Raw genomic sequence first — 16,338 nt, forward strand, 5'->3', positions numbered from 1 at the left:
AATTTGAAATAAAGGGATTAGCCAATATGAAAGCTTTTATCCTATCCTGGATTTTATCCAGGGGAGTTTCTGACTTAGTAGCATCAGACAACGCATCAAATCAATATGCCGTTGCACTAGTGAGGGTATCAAAGTACACAGCTGGTTGCCATTGTAAGCCCTGGTGGACATCCCTTTTCTATTTTTTTCCATAGGATCTTTAAAAAACCCAACTATCCTCTAAGGGTTTAGTAGTTCTCTTAGCTAAGCTGAAACTACTCCTTCCCCCCGTAGGGAATGTCTGTCCAGCCTCCTTAGCAGAGTCGTTGATGGGAAACAGTTTTTTAAATATAGGGAATGTGTCCATCCTTATAATTTACTGGACGCACTAATATAGATTACACCTGAAAAGTCTTTACTGGACGTACTATGTCAGGGTCGTCCGGGATAGTTAAAACCTCCTAAAGTAACAATTCTATCTGAGTCTGAGTTCTCTCTCCCTCCTTCAGTAACAGAGAGGAACCATTCGGAATAGTAACTACTGAAATAATTCCTCTAGTAATGTTTTCTACCTCGTGGGAAAAACATATAAGGCATCATAACTCTGAGTGGAGTGTGAAAGGAAGCGTGGGACAACTTGACCATTGTCAACAGACTCCTAAACAGCAATCGCCGTAGAGGGAGTAGGTTCAGAAAAAAATAAAATTTAATAAAAATTTACACATAAAAACGTTACTGTCACCTTAAATCTTAAAAGTAACTTTATTTTTGTGTGCTTTTGTTCCATCCTAAGTCACAAAGGATGAATTAACAAATAAACAGCTTAAATTATTTTAATAAAATTTACACATAAAAAACGTTACTGTCTCTTTAAATCTTAAAAGTAACTATTTTTTGTGTGCTTTTGTTCCATCCAAAGTCATAATGGATGAATTAACAAATAAACAGCTGAAATTCTTTTAATAAAATTAACAGATAAAAACCTGTCTCTTTAAATTTTAAACTGTAAGTTTTTATTTTTGTGTGCAGAAAAGAGTTAGATTAGCACACAAGTATCATAGCACCTACGTACACCTCAGATAAACCTTGCTGAAACGATCCATCAGTACTCCATACTTAAAGGGACATTTATTAGCAACAGAAATGAAGTTTCCAGCGCCTTTGGTAAAAATATACCTGCTACACTATAAAGAAGATCCCCTATCAGATCTAAAATGAAGTTACAACGATTGGATATATATAGGAGCGCCACAAAGGGCTAAGGTATATCACAGGACTAATCTAAATCAAATAATTACAAGAAAACAAACTTATAAATCTAAGTCCAACAAATATCTGTTAAAATTCCTTTTAATCACTTGGGTTATGTACAATCAAACCCTTCACATGTGTTCCATTACAATACAATCTAAAATGCAATGCAGATACAATGAAAAATAGAAAATTCAAAATACAATAAAAAATTTTTTAAAAAATGGGATCTCAAGGTTCTGTCTTTTATATAGTATAAAAACTGAGCTTATAGCTACAAGTCCAGATGTAGACTACTATCAGTCAGCTATGTAATACTGAAGAAGCTTAGAGCTGATGGTGTAAAGTGAACTAGAAATATTTAAGATTCGAGTAGGGATCCGGGTAACAGCTACCCAATCACAGATTACACTTGCGCAAGTGGAATTAGGGTCACAGATATCAAGTAGTGGAAGTTATAAAAAAGTGATGACAGGAAGTATACGATGTAATTTGTGCTGAAAGTGATATAATCAAATTACAATCCAATTTGTTAAAAATAATAAAATCCTAAACAATTGCACTCCAAACCCACAAGTTACAAAATTCAAAAATTAAAAATGAAAATGAATTTAAAATCTGAGTAAAACCTGTGATAGGAATTCAGTTACCTAACAGTGAAACACCCAAGGATCCCGGTGTTCTACCATCTGCCAAAGATCCATAAGAGCCTCACGAATCCACCAGGGCGCCCAATCATTTCGGGAATTGGATCTCTCTCTAGCAATCTGTCCGAATATATCGACAAGAAACTTCAGCCATTTGTAAGATCCCTGCCATCCTACTTAAGAGACTCCACAGAAATCCTCAATCTTCTCAGGAACATGGAGTGGGATGATAGTTACATCATGGTTACAAGTGATGTAACATCTTTATATACATCCATCCCACATGAAGAGGGTCTTGAATCCATTGGCCATTTTCTAGAGAAGGACACAGACATGCCGGAAGTCCAAAAAACATTCATATTGGATGGTATCAACTACATTCTTAAACATAATTTTTTCTGTTGGGAAGGTACCTTTTATCGTCAAGTATGTGGAACAGCCATGGGGACCAGGTTCGCGCCAAGCTATGCCAACCTCTACATGGGAAAGTGGGAGAACATCTTTTGGGAGGCATGCCCAGCAGGCGCGGACCTGGTCCTATACAAAAGGTACATAGACGATATCTTCCTCATTTGGAAGGGGAGTTTGGAAGATCTTCAGTATACGCTAGAAGTGATGAATAAAAACCAACTAAATCTGAAGTTTACAAGTACCATCAGCAAAACCAATGTAGTGTTTTTGGATCTTGACATAAGAGTGACAAATGGAAGAGTGGAAACTTCAACCCACTTCAAGGAAGTGGATTTGAATAAACTTCATCCACCATACAAGCTGCCATCATAGGAAATGGATCTCTAACATCCCGAAGGGTCAATTAATGAGAATCAGGAAAAACTGTTCGGGTGAAGACATGTGGACCAAACAGTCGGCAATGCTCAAAAATAAATTCCTAGAGAGGGGGTACGACGAATCCTCCATAAATAAGACAATTGAAGAAGTCTCATTAGAAGAGAAGATCTATTAACCTATAGAAAGAAACACAACACAACAACTCCCGGAAACCTAAAGATACCATTTATCACTCAATATAGTGAAAGAAAGAAAGTAATTGAGGATATTATTAAACGCCATTGGTATCTTTTGAAGGAAGACGATGTAATAGGAGAACACCTAACAGAACAACCAGGCTTCATCTTCAGGAAAGCAGATAACCTTAAATCCATCTTAGCCCCGAGTATCCCGAGGAACAAAATGACTAAGAACCAAATGGGGGTTCTAGGAAAGAAGTTGAAAGGTTTTTTCCCATGCCACTTCTGTAAGGCGTGCAAACATGGAATAAAAACAGACACATTCAAATCTAAGATCACAAACGAGCTTCATAACATCAAGCAAACCATCAGATGCTCAGACCACCATGTGGTATATTTAATCGAATGTGGGTGTGGCCTACAATATGTGGGTCAGACCACAAGAAAGTTGAGGGACAGGATCCGGGAGCATCTCCTACAAATAAAGTGGAAGAAAATAGATCTGCCCCTCTATAAACATTTCAAAGAGGTACATGGAAGTAGTAGTGAAAGCCTAAAATACTTGGGCATCTGTAAACTAAACAAAGACTGGAGAGGGGGTAACATGGAAGCAAGAATGCTGAAAACCGAGTCCAAATGGATTTTCCATTTGGACTGTATTTATCCCAAAGGACATAACGCCAACTTTGAGATAGTCCACCTATTTTAAAATAACTAAGTCTGGAAACAACTCTAAATACAACTATTGACAATAAGGAGAAAAAGAACAACCCTCCAAAACAAATATGTATTGGAATAATAAATGGCCAAGATAAGAAAAAAAAAAAAACAAAAAAAAAAAAAAAACCAATCCCTTTGAATCCAATACTAGACTAAATATGTATTGATACAACAAAACGTTTTTTAAAAAAATCAAAGTCTATAAGAAGGATAATGGATATACTGAGACCCCTTGAAATTAGGGAAATTATTCCAAATAAAATTGTTCTTAAGTTTCTTATCAAATATTGGCTCTTTAATAAAACTGTTCAACCTCTGATTTTTTGAGCACTTAGAACAATTAGAATATCAATTTCGATAAAAAGACTGCCTTTATAGTAACAAAATAACTTGGGAGAATAGAATTACTCCCCCAACATAGAAGAATACATTTCTACATACAACAGTGAAAAAGTAGTTAAAATGTGAAAATATAACATTGAAGCCAACCAATACATACAAATAAACATAGAAAATCTAATTTTATACACATGTTACCAATATGCTGCATGTAATTCTTAATGTAATTTTAATGTTTCTAATATTTGTAAATCCTGGAATATGGAAGCCTAAAATCATGAAATTTACCCTTATCTTATGTAAAAAATCCCACAACCAAACCAACTCTAGATAAAATCAGAGATTATTAGACCATAAACGGATAAAAAAGAATAAGACATAAAATTATGTTTACAATCTAAGAGTTAAATAAGTCTCGAATTGTGAATAAGACAACACTCTCTAAAAATAGATATGGGAGCATAAGAGAATTATTCCCCAGTAACGCATTCTGCAAGTTTTGTAGTTGCCCTATTACAATTCCAAATGCCCTTTTTCAAAATGGCTACGGAAAAAACGGATATGACCTACCGGAAGTATGTACAACCCGCACTTCCGGTTTAGCGATATTGGCCGAAAAATGTTGGCGGGCAATCCGGTCCCATCCTGAGGCATTTTGGCGCCAAAACTTTAGAAAAATATTCCTAAGGACACTATATAAGGTTAGTAAACCCTTAGCCTCACTATGTCTTGAGAAAGGCCCATCAGAGGGCCGAAACGCGTAGACGGACAATCGGCATACGATTTGTGAGGCTTGCCATATTTCCAGGATATTGCTGAGTGGGGTGAGTTTATTTACCAATACTCCGCACCCCATAGGCTGTTTGTTTAGTGCACTTTCTTTTTCTTTTTTAGGTATTGTTTGTATTGATCACGACTGGGATCCCTAAAAAGTTAGGATCATCAGCTACATTGGACCCTATCGAGGGACACCAGGAATTGGATTTTTTTACTGACTTTTTAATAGGACTTTGTTCACAGGACCATCAGACTTTATTTTTCAATTTTATTTTATACTCCTTATTTTTTTTATTTTGTATTTCTGTATTTGATTCATTGTTTACATTTGATTCTCGATTAGGAGATTGCCAGTATTTTTTGAGGAAGTTAAGGATCCACGCACATATATTCACTTTTTATATTAGGGATTATTTGTATTTGTTTGTACATCTTTTTCTTACAAAGAAGTTTGTAAATCTCCCACTAAGGCTAAGATGTTTTTAGTTTAATTTTTCCAGAACATACCGGTATTGTTCTAGCTAGGTTGGATTTGGTTTATATATACTGTACACATCATTTGTTTGCACAATTTGTATATATTTTTTCACAAAGTCACTTTATCTTTGGATCACAGGTTTTACTCAGATTAAATATTTCTAGTTCACTTTACACCATCAGCTCTAAGCTTCTTCAGTATTACATAGCTGACTGATAGTAGTCTACATCTGGACTTGTAGCTATAAGCTCAGTTTTTATACTATATAAAAGACAGAACCTTGAGATCCCATTTTTTAAAAAAAAATTTTTTATTGTATTTTGAATTTTCTATTTTTCATTGTATCTGCATTGCATTTTAGATTGTATTGTAATGGAACACATGTGAAGGGTTTGATTGTACATAACCCAAGTGATTAAAAGGAATTTTAACAGATATTTGTTGGACTTAGATTTATAAGTTTGTTTTCTTGTAATTATTTGATTTAGATTAGTCCTGTGATATACTTAAAGGGACAGTCAACACCAGAATTTTTGTTGTTTAAAAAGATAGATAATCCCTTTATTACCCATTCACCAGTTTTGCAAAACCAACACTGTTATATTAATAGACTTTTTACTTCTGTGACTAACTTTTATCAAAGCATCTTCTGACTGCCCCTAATCACATGACTTTTAGTTATTATCTATTGACTTGCATTTTAGCCAATTGGTGCCGTGTCTGCCACTAGCCACGGGCGTGATCACAATGCTATCTATATGGCCTACATGAGCTTGCTCTACCCTGCTGTGAAAAGTAAATAAAATAGAGGCGGCCTTCAAGGGCTTAGAAATTATCATATGTGCATTTCTAGGTTTGCTTTCTACTAGAATGCCAAGAGAACAAAGCAAAATTGTTGATAAAAGTAAATTGGAAAGTTGTTTAAAATTATATGCCCTATTTGAAAAATGAAAGTTTTTTTTGGACTTGACTGTCCCTTTAACTTCACGTTCCTAACAACATGACCTAGTTCCCAAGCAGAACCGGAGTGCAGTCCTTCATTTGTATTCTGTAACAAGCAAAACATTTTCCCACATATTACAGAGAAAAATAACGCTGCTGTTTCCTAATAAAGAGAAACTGCTTTATTTGTCACTGCACAACTTCCTCTTGCGCAGTGAAACTTTCAGCTCTCCGGAAGAGAAGGGGAAAAAGCCGTCTCCCCAAGGACCGCCCATCGCTGGCGTTAACCATACAGGAAACTCCCAGTCGGCACAATGTGCATGTAACCGCCGGGAAAAGTGACCATGCACAAGTAAAAAGCCCCAATGCCTAATTAACAAAGAAAGCGCCCATTAAAAGTCATGACAGAATAATAGTCTCCCGGTCGGCATGATAGCTTATGTAACCTCCGGGAGATGAGGTCACTGCAATCGCTAGACTGGTTAAAGCCTAATAACAAGTGATCAATTATGCTCGAAGAGAGCAATGTGATTACAGAGGGCGCTGTCAGTACAGTAATCTCCCGGTCGGCTTGATTGCATTATGCAACCGCCGGGAGATGTGACCAGTGTAACCATAAAATTGTCCCAATGTCTGTGACAATTGATTTGCGTGTAGCTGTCGAGTATAGTCTCCGAAACCTAAAGGAGAATTCATACCCGACTAAAATAAAGTGCCCATATCTTTCACTAAGGGCTTCCCATTTACAACGTGAGTGGCCAACTTCTTCTGAGTTCTTCTTTTTTCTTTTAACCCCAGTAATAAAAAGCGGCACTTACCTCACAGTCTGCCAACAGCAAAGGCAGCTCCCAGGTTTATGAAGTCCTACTCTTCACATGGACCTGAGGATTAAAAGAAAGCACTGAGTAATATCCCTCAGATTTTTCCAGGTTAGGGCAGCAACAGTATATGGGAGGCGCAGTGAGAATTATGTCCCACAAGTTCCCATTACTCTAAAGCCACCAAAAGCTCTACTGAAAAGACTGATATGGACTACGACTACACCCTAGAACAAATCAGCACTCTCTGGCACTACTTTAAAAATAATAAACTCTTGATTGAAGAATCTATAACTAACACCTCACTTTACCTCTTCCTATCACTAACGTAGGCAAAGAGAATGACTGGTTATTTCTAGTATAAGGTGGCGCAATGGAAGTTGCTATTCCCAATGCAGGTATATTTGAATTATTAAAAATTGTATACATTTTTGTTTGTTAAAAATTCCCATAGTTCATTAAACACACCTCTATTTATAAGTAGCAAAGTATAAGCTGCGCTTCTTTGCACAGAGTAAAGAGTTAATCTGATGGATATTCTAATGTTCAAAACATACAATGTTGATATATAAGGAAAAAGCAAGATTTCCAAATCTAAGTGAACATTTATTATATATATGTATAGATATTCGAAACACCAAATAACAGTTTTAGCACTTATCTGGAATAAGTAAAATACTTCCCAGGTGTGGTTGGTAAATCGGTGGGTGCTGTTCTCAAAAGGACAACCAGGGCTGTGCTCCTGATATAACAATACACTGCAAGGACAAAAGAAGAAAGAGAGCGCAACCCACTCTAAGGGTAAAAATGTTTTAATATAACGCGCAATGCAAGAAGTGCTAGTAATGCACGTACAGAATATAAAATCAAACAGGCACAATCATATCACCACAGTCCGGTTTGTCAGTATCAGCGTGTGTCTCGATGTTTCAGCAGTCCGTGATCACCTTCCTACACTCTCCGGAAAAGTTTCAGGGTCTCACGGTACTAGCAGGACCGTAGCTGAATCAGGCAGTTTCTGACTGTGGTAGACTGAAGTGCGTATACCTCTACGCGTTTCGTCAAGCTCCGGCTTAACTTTCTCAAGAGGATATATTAAATTCCAAAAGTCTGTGGTTTTTAAATGTTCAAGGAAAAGCGCGCCCCTAGCATCTCAACTTCTCATTGGGCTGACGCTTCCCTTTGTGATTGGCTTAATGTCCAGACAACTCCCATATAAAATGGACCAATAGGAGCAGTCCATTGGAAACAGGCACAGGAGAACTGAATTGACCATTTCTGCGCTAATAAAGAAATACACCACAAACGCACCTTGCAACCACCAGCTTCCTGCGCTCCTCTGTGCTGTAAGGCTCCACCAAGGGTATTCCTAATAACCGCACTTCTTCAAGTTTGGTGACGTGAATGGACTGCTCCTATTGGTCCATTTTATATGGGAGTTGTCTGGACATTAAGCCAATCACAAAGGGAAGCGTCAGCCCAATGAGAAGTTGAGATGCTAGGGGCGCGCTTTTCCTTGAACATTTAAAAACCACAGACTTTTGGAAGTTAATATATCCTCTTGAGAAAGTTAAGCCGGAGCTTGACGAAACGCGTAGAGGTATACGCACTTCAATCTACCACAGTCAGAAACTGCCTGATTCAGCTACGGTCCTGCTAGTACCGTGAGACCCTGAAACTTTTCCGGAGAGTGTAGGAAGGTGATCACGGACTGCTGAAACATCGAGACACACGCTGATACTGACAAACCGGACTGTGGTGATATGATTGTGCCTGTTTGATTTTATATTCTGTACGTGCATTACTAGCACTTCTTGCATTGCGTGTAATATTAAAACATTTTTACCCTTAGAGTGGGTTACACCTCTATTTATATATTCCTCTTGGAAAAATAGATACTGGACAAAAATTAGATTTAAAAGTCTATGCTGTTTTATTAAATTCCTTATTGTAACAATATAAACCAGTTTAAAAGCTTGACACCGGTGTCTTCTAGATTAATTTATAAAAACATAAAATTGTATCTATATGTTTATACAATCATTAGTAAAAAATGTAAAATTGTATCTTAAAACCATATACAAAGTGACTTGCAAGATATCGATATACAATTCTAATAAACTTATATAAGCATTGTTATGGCTAAATGGCAATGTGAGTTACAGAATGAGTGCCGTAGTTAGCCACACTATGGAGACTTTTATGTCCGGTGTTACCTTATAGTGTATCTGTCTGATTACACTATATTGGTGAGTTCGTGGTGTGGAAAGATTAATATGCAAAAAATGTTCTTGGTATCTGAAACGATCTTCCTTTCGGTCAGTGACCGCACGTCTGCTTCTGAATAAACCGCTTCTCCTGAGATGCCTCCTTAGCGTTTTTTTTCTTCTTTGCGGTCCTTGATTAACCTCTTGTTGTCAAGGTTCTTGACTTTGTGGACCTTTTTGTGCTGGGAGTAAGTCAGTGATCCTCGATGTGTATGTGTAGTTGCGGTAATCCTTTGTTGGGCCACAATCGATGTGGCTAGTGGTCTGGTGTCTGATCTTCCTTTCGGTCAGTGACCGATCGATTCCTGTTGGTGTAGCCGCTCCTCTTTAAGGTCTCTGGGTGATAGTCTTTAGTGCAGGCAAGTGGTGTAACGCTAAGTTACAAATAGCGGTTTTTCTTGCCGGAATTTGATGAATAGGTAATGTTTGTTAAGAGCACAAAAAGCTCTGTGTGATCCTTTATTCACCACAATCAGTGTGGCTATTGCTCTGGTATCAACGCGTTTCGGCTGGGCAGCCTTTCTCAAGATACCAGTGAGGTGGATTCTTGCCTTTTTAAAGCCTGATTTTTAACTCTTTCATTACTTGTCATAATTGCATAGTATGTTTCACTTGTATTCTGATATTATGTTTTTTGGGAAGAAAGTCCGATCCTTTCTCTGCAATATGGTTGATGTTTTAAAAAAAAACATTAGTGCAAATGTAAGATACTTTAAATATTAGCAATATATTTGTATTTGTAGATTTTTAAAATTGTTTGTCACAACTTATACCTTAGATTATACAACTTTCAATAGGTATATGCTCAAAAGTTTTTTTATATACATATCAAAAGGAATATTTAAAAAAAAATTTAGACATATCAAAAGGAATATATAAATACATATGGATCTTGGCATTGAATTTCGTACTTTCTGATGTGAATGTATATGTTATTGTGAGTTTGACCGGGTTTGGTTTAATATCTGGGTTTAAATGTTAGGTCCAATTTCTAATGGATTATGGTCGAAATATTCTTATGCAGTTTATTGGGTCATTTCTATAGTGGGGGCATGTGCTTTGTATGATGAGTGCTATAGAGTAATTGGTGGCAGGTATTTGCACATTGTGATTAAATCCATTATATAATAGCGTTAAGATCTAATTCGCTATTCAAGCCTTTTGGGTACAAAGTGCCCATTTCAAATATTAGTTTGGCTTCTTGAAATAGTAATCTCTTTTCTAGATTCCCTCCTCTACCATCTGTCTTCACTTTCTTTATGCAGCAGAATTTCATGTCATTTGGGTTACCTCTATGAAACTGTTTGAAATGGGCATATAGCCTTGTGTTGTCCTTCTCTTTTTCTATACTACGGATGTGTTCCCTTATTCTTTGTTTTAATATTCTGCCCGTTTGGCCAAAATATTGAAGCTCACATGAGCATTGTAATAAATATATGATGTTGGTGTCTGTGCACCTTATGATGTTGTTTATCTTAATTTCAGTTACAGTTGATTTTACCGTTTTGGTGCTGTACTTACACGATTTACATTCGTGACAGGGGAAAAAACCTTCTGTTATTTCAGCTTTCACTGTATTAGAAATATCTTCGTCTGCACAAATAAATCAGATTCAGTTTTTAGATCACATGATCTGGTTTTTATACCATAAAACAGTTTGGGGTAGATTATAAGTGGCATGCAAACATTAGCACGACCACAATAGTGTAATATTGCGGCTGCGTTAACAATCCCTTAAATTAAAAGTTGAAATTAAACGTGAATGAGGAAGTGCAAACACATTTTACACTTGTATGGTTAGCGTGTCTGAAGACCTCGCGTAAAGGCTAGGGAGTTAAAAAAAGATGCACCAAACACAACATAAATAAATTAAAAAACATTTACACTCATATATACACAATCTAATAAAAATTATTCACATAAATATTAACAAAAAAGTTAAGGTTCAAAAGGTATATAGTATATGACAAGGTGAAAAGGGCGTACATAGAGAAATAGTTGGAGGGCAAACAGCGCCTATGACTATGTACCGGCTACACTATTAGGAAGACCCCCTATTAGGTCTGGTGAAGATAACTAAGAAAGATAAATAGGAGCGCCTATGGCTTAGGTACAGTCAGGGATCACACTCAGGGTGGGTTATGTACTAAAATTGATTATTTATTATAAAATTCAACATAAAGCAAAAATGTAAAATTAAAACCTCATAAAAAACATATAGCCTAATACAAAGGGTGCTACTAAGTTACATCAGTTTCTTGTTTAAGAATCAATCACATGCAAAAAATAAGCAAAAATAAGCAAACATATATGGCAGGATTTGTATCCTCTATTACAACAAGGTTTTTAAACCAAACTGTAGACCTTCACAACAACCAGACTCAACGACTGGTCTATGCTATTATGCACCGTATGTGTCAATATAAATTCACACCATATGCGTATATGTGCGTGAACAGAAGACAGTCACGATCTATGTTTCAGAATATTTAAGATACAAATAATTTAATATGTCTGAGTACTAAAAAACGATGATCTAATATGTAAAAGTGACGATATAAAACGTGTAAAAATAGTGTTAATTTTAAAAATCACATTGAAAAAAATCAGAGACTCTGAAAAAAGTGTAAAATAAAATGAGACAAAACCGGTTTGTCAAAAATGTGAATTGGATAACAGGGTGATATATGTAAAAATAACGACCAAAATGTGCAAAAAAAGTGATCAATGTTGTGCAAAAAAGGTGCTTCTGTGCTTGACTCCTAATAAACAATAGTGTCTGACTCCAATGGATTGCTAACAATTGACAAATCCAATCAATATATCTTTTCAATAATAACACATAAAAACATAAAAAACAAATGGCCAATAATAAAAATCCTAAAATATTGTCCAGTTTAAAGTCCAATATTGTTGGTCCACACTGGTATGGCACTGGAGGGAGGAAAAAACCAAATTAACTTTGGATTGTATCCTGGTCCAGAGTCCTAATACTTGCTGGATGAATCTGTGAAAAAAAAAACAGAAAGAATACCTCACATAAAGGGTCTCTAGGGTGAAGTTCAAATGGTATCAAACTTACCCCCAAAGCCAAGATTCCTGGTACTGGTGTAGCCTCACAAACCTCTACGCGTTTCGGCCCTGCAGCGGGGCCTTTTTCAAGATAATATGAGGCTGAAATAAACTAGACTTTTATAGCTGATAAGGGGGAGTGGCTTGGTCAAAATTGCGCCAAATATTGCTGCCGGCGGGAAAAGTTCTACCGCCAAAAAAGCTGTCCTCGTGATTACTCTATTAAACCGGATATCCGCTATGCCCCATGCTTCCGGTAGCGTCACTTCCGGTTTTCCCGGTGAATTTCCGGTTTCTTATATTTCCGGCGGACGCTAAGCCATCTTTGTAGTGGGCAAATAGGGTGATAAGTGGGCATTTTTGATCTATTCCTATTTCCTAATTATGAGTTTGCCGGCTAAGGGAGACTATTGGGAAATGTAAAAAATAAATTTAGAAATATATAAAAATGTATAAAAACTGAAATTTAAAATGATGGGATTAGATTTTAGGCTCATAAGTACCAGGATAAACATATTTGCACTGGTATACTTGGACTTAAACATAAAATTGAATAATCATACAATTGAATAATCGTTATAGTAGAATCTGAAACGACATTAGAACACCACAAATGGGAACATTGGGGGTTCCCTCTAATTCCTAACATCCACTTGATTCTATACAATCTTAGTTGTTCTAACATAAGGGGAATGGTTGATGTCAACGTGAGATAAGACCATAGACAGTTGGATTACAATACAAATTTTCATATTCACGGAGTTCTTAACACCAGGGTGACCCCTTGCTATTCTATTATAAAATAATAAATCAATGAAATCGCTGGAGAATCATTACTACGATTTTATTGTATACAATTGTGAATTCGGTTTTATTTATACAGCAAACGTGGTGATTCATCAGACATCATAATGCTTTATGTAGTTGTTGCCCAAACTATATATAATGGGGAGGTTTCTATATAATATCTTACTGATGGTTTTTTGGGGGATTTCCCGGTATGTTGGGATATCTTAGTAGGAGTCGGTCTATATGGGTATCTTATTTAATTTTGAAATAGATGTACTATTTCAAAGTTAGCATTGTGTCCTTTCGGATAGATGCTGTCCAAGTTGAATATCCACTTGGATTCTATCTTCAACATCTTGCTTTCCATGTTTCCACCCCTCCAATCCCTATTTACCTTACAAATCCCCATAAACTTGAAACTTTTGTTACTTCCCCCATGTGTTTCTTTAAAGTGTTTGTAAAGAGGCAAATCTGTTTTTCCCCATTTAATCTGCAATAAATGCTCCCGGATTCTATCCTTCAATTTCCTAGTGGTCTGTCCCACGTATTGCAGGCCACAGCCGCATTCTATTAGATATACTACAAATTTGTCTGTACACCTGATGGTTTGTTTGACTTGAAATGTTTCATTATTTATTTTGGATCTAAAACAGTTTTTCTTAACACCATGTTGGCACGCTTTACATAGGTGGCATGGATAAAAGCCATGGAGTTTCTTGGCTGTTATCCCTGAGATGTTAGCCGGATTGGTATTACACTTAGGAATACTTGGAGCCAATATTGACTTTAGATTCTCCGCTTTTCTGTAAATGAAGTAGGGTCGTTCGGTTAGATGTTCCCCTATGATGTCATCATCCTTGAGAAGGTGCCAGTGTCTTTTCACTATATCTTCCATTACCTTTTTCCTCTCATTGTATTGGGTGATAAATGGGATCTTTAGTTCTTCCTCTGGTGTCGCATGTTTCTTGTCTTTATATCCTAGGAGACTTTCTCTTTTCAAGTCCTTTACATCTTGTATAGTCTTGTCTATATATGCTTCGTCATAACCCCTTGCGAGGAACCTGTTTTTGAGTATTTGGGACTGTTTAGACCAAGACTCTTCAGTTGAACAGTTCTTTTTAATCCTCATGAGCTGTCCTTTTGGTATATTTGATATCCATTTTCTGTGATGACAGCTCGACTGATGAATGTAGTTATTTGAATCGACCTCCTTGAAGTGTGTTGAGGTCTCAATTCTTCCATTTTCGACTCTGATATCCAGATCTAGGAAGACTATATGGTCTTTGCTAATGGTGTTCGTAAACTTCAAATTGGACTGATTCTTATTCATTACCCCTAATGTATGTTCCAGGTCTTCTCTATTGCCTTTCCAGATGATTAGCAGGTCGTCTATAAATAGGGATTGGAGGGGTGGAAACATGGAAAGCAAGATGTTGAAGATAGAATCCAAGTGGATATTCAACTTGGACAGCATCTATCCGAAAGGACACAATGCTAACTTTGAAATAGTACATCTATTTCAAAATTAAATAAGATACCCATATAGACCGACTCCTACTAAGATATCCCAACATACCGGGAAATCCCCCAAAAAACCATCAGTAAGATATTATATAGAAACCTCCCCATTATATATAGTTTGGGCAACAACTACATAAAGCATTATGATGTCTGATGAATCACCACGTTTGCTGTATAAATAAAACCGAATTCACAATTGTATACAATAAAATCGTAGTAATGATTCTCCAGCGATTTCATGGATTTATTATTTTATAATAGAATAGCAAGGGGTCACCCTGGTGTTAAGAACTCCGTGAATATGAAAATTTGTATTGTAATCCAACTGTCTATGGTCTTATCTCACGTTGACATCAACCATTCCCCTTATGTTAGAACAACTAAGATTGTATAGAATCAAGTGGATGTTAGGAATTAGGGGGAACTCCCAATGTTCCCATTTGTGGTGTTTTTATGTCGTTTCAGATTCTACTATAACGATTATTCAATTGTATGATTATTCAATTTTATGTTTAAGTCCAAGTATACCAGTGCAAATATGTTTATCCTGGTACTTATGAGCCTAAAATCTAATCCCATCATTTTAAATTTCAGTTTTTATACATTTTTATATATTTCTAAATTTATTTTTTACATTTCCCAATAGTCTCCCTTAGCCGGCAAACTCATAATTAGGAAATAGGAATAGATCAAAAATGCCCACTTATCACCCTATTTGCCCACTACAAAGATGGCTTAGCGTCCGCCGGAAATATAAGAAACCGGAAATTCACCGGGAAAACCGGAAGTGACGCTACCGGAAGCATGGGGCATAGCGGATATCCGGTTTAATAGAGTAATCACGAGGACAGCTTTTTTGGCGGTAGAACTTTTCCCGCCGGCAGCAATATTTGGCGCAATTTTGACCAAGCCACTCCCCCTTATCAGCTATAAAAGTCTAGTTTATTTCAGCCTCATATTATCTTGAAAAAGGCCCCGCTGCAGGGCCGCAACGCGTAGAGGTTTGTGAGGCTACACCAGTACCAGGAATCTTGGCTTTGGGGGTAAGTTTGATACCATTTGAACTTCACCCTAGAGACCCTTTATGTGAGGTATTCTTTCTGTTTTTTTTCACAGATTCATCCAGCAAGTATTAGGACTCTGGACCAGGATACAATCCAAAGTTAATTTGGTTTTTTCCTCCCTCCAGTGCCATACCAGTGTGGACCAACAATATTGGACTTTAAACTGGACAATATTTTAGGATTTTTATTATTGGCCATTTGCTTTTTAGATATGTTTTTTATGTTTTTATGTGTTATTATTGAAAAGATATATTGATTGGATTTGTCAATTGTTAGCAATCCATTGGAGTCAGACACTATTGTTTATTAGGAGTCAAGCACAGAAGCACCTTTTTTGCACAACATTGATCACTTTTTTGCACATTTTGGTCGTTATTTTTACATATATCACCCTGTTATCCAATTCACATTTTTGACAAACCGGTTTTGTCTCATTTTATTTTACACTTTTTTCAGAGTCTCTGATTTTTTTCAATGTGATTTTTAAAATTAACACTATTTTTACACGTTTTATATCGTCACTTTTACATATTAGATCATCGTTTTTTAGTACTCAGACATATTAAATTATTTGTATCTTAAATATTCTGAAACATAGATCGTGACTGTCTTCTGTTCACGCACATATACGCATATGGTGTGAATTTATATTGACACATACGGTGCATAATAGCATAGACCAGTCGTTGAGTCTGGTTGTTGTGAA

The 16,338-nt window shown here is 36.4% G+C and overlaps 1 protein-coding gene across 1 annotated transcript in view; it reads left to right on the plus strand.

Moving 5' to 3' along the window:
- The first annotated feature begins 14,465 nt into the window (after window positions 1-14,465).
- LOC128657927 (zinc finger protein OZF-like) overlaps window positions 14,466-16,338 on the plus strand; it is a 38,232-nt gene continuing 36,359 nt past the window's right edge. The window contains exon 1 of the mRNA XM_053712351.1: window positions 14,466-14,555. Within this exon, the coding sequence (XP_053568326.1) occupies window positions 14,466-14,555 (90 nt within the window). The remainder of the gene's footprint in view (window positions 14,556-16,338) is intronic.

The sequence above is a fragment of the Bombina bombina genome, chromosome 4 (assembly GCF_027579735.1).
Source record: "Bombina bombina isolate aBomBom1 chromosome 4, aBomBom1.pri, whole genome shotgun sequence".
In the NCBI taxonomy this organism is placed as follows: Eukaryota; Metazoa; Chordata; class Amphibia; order Anura; family Bombinatoridae; genus Bombina; species Bombina bombina.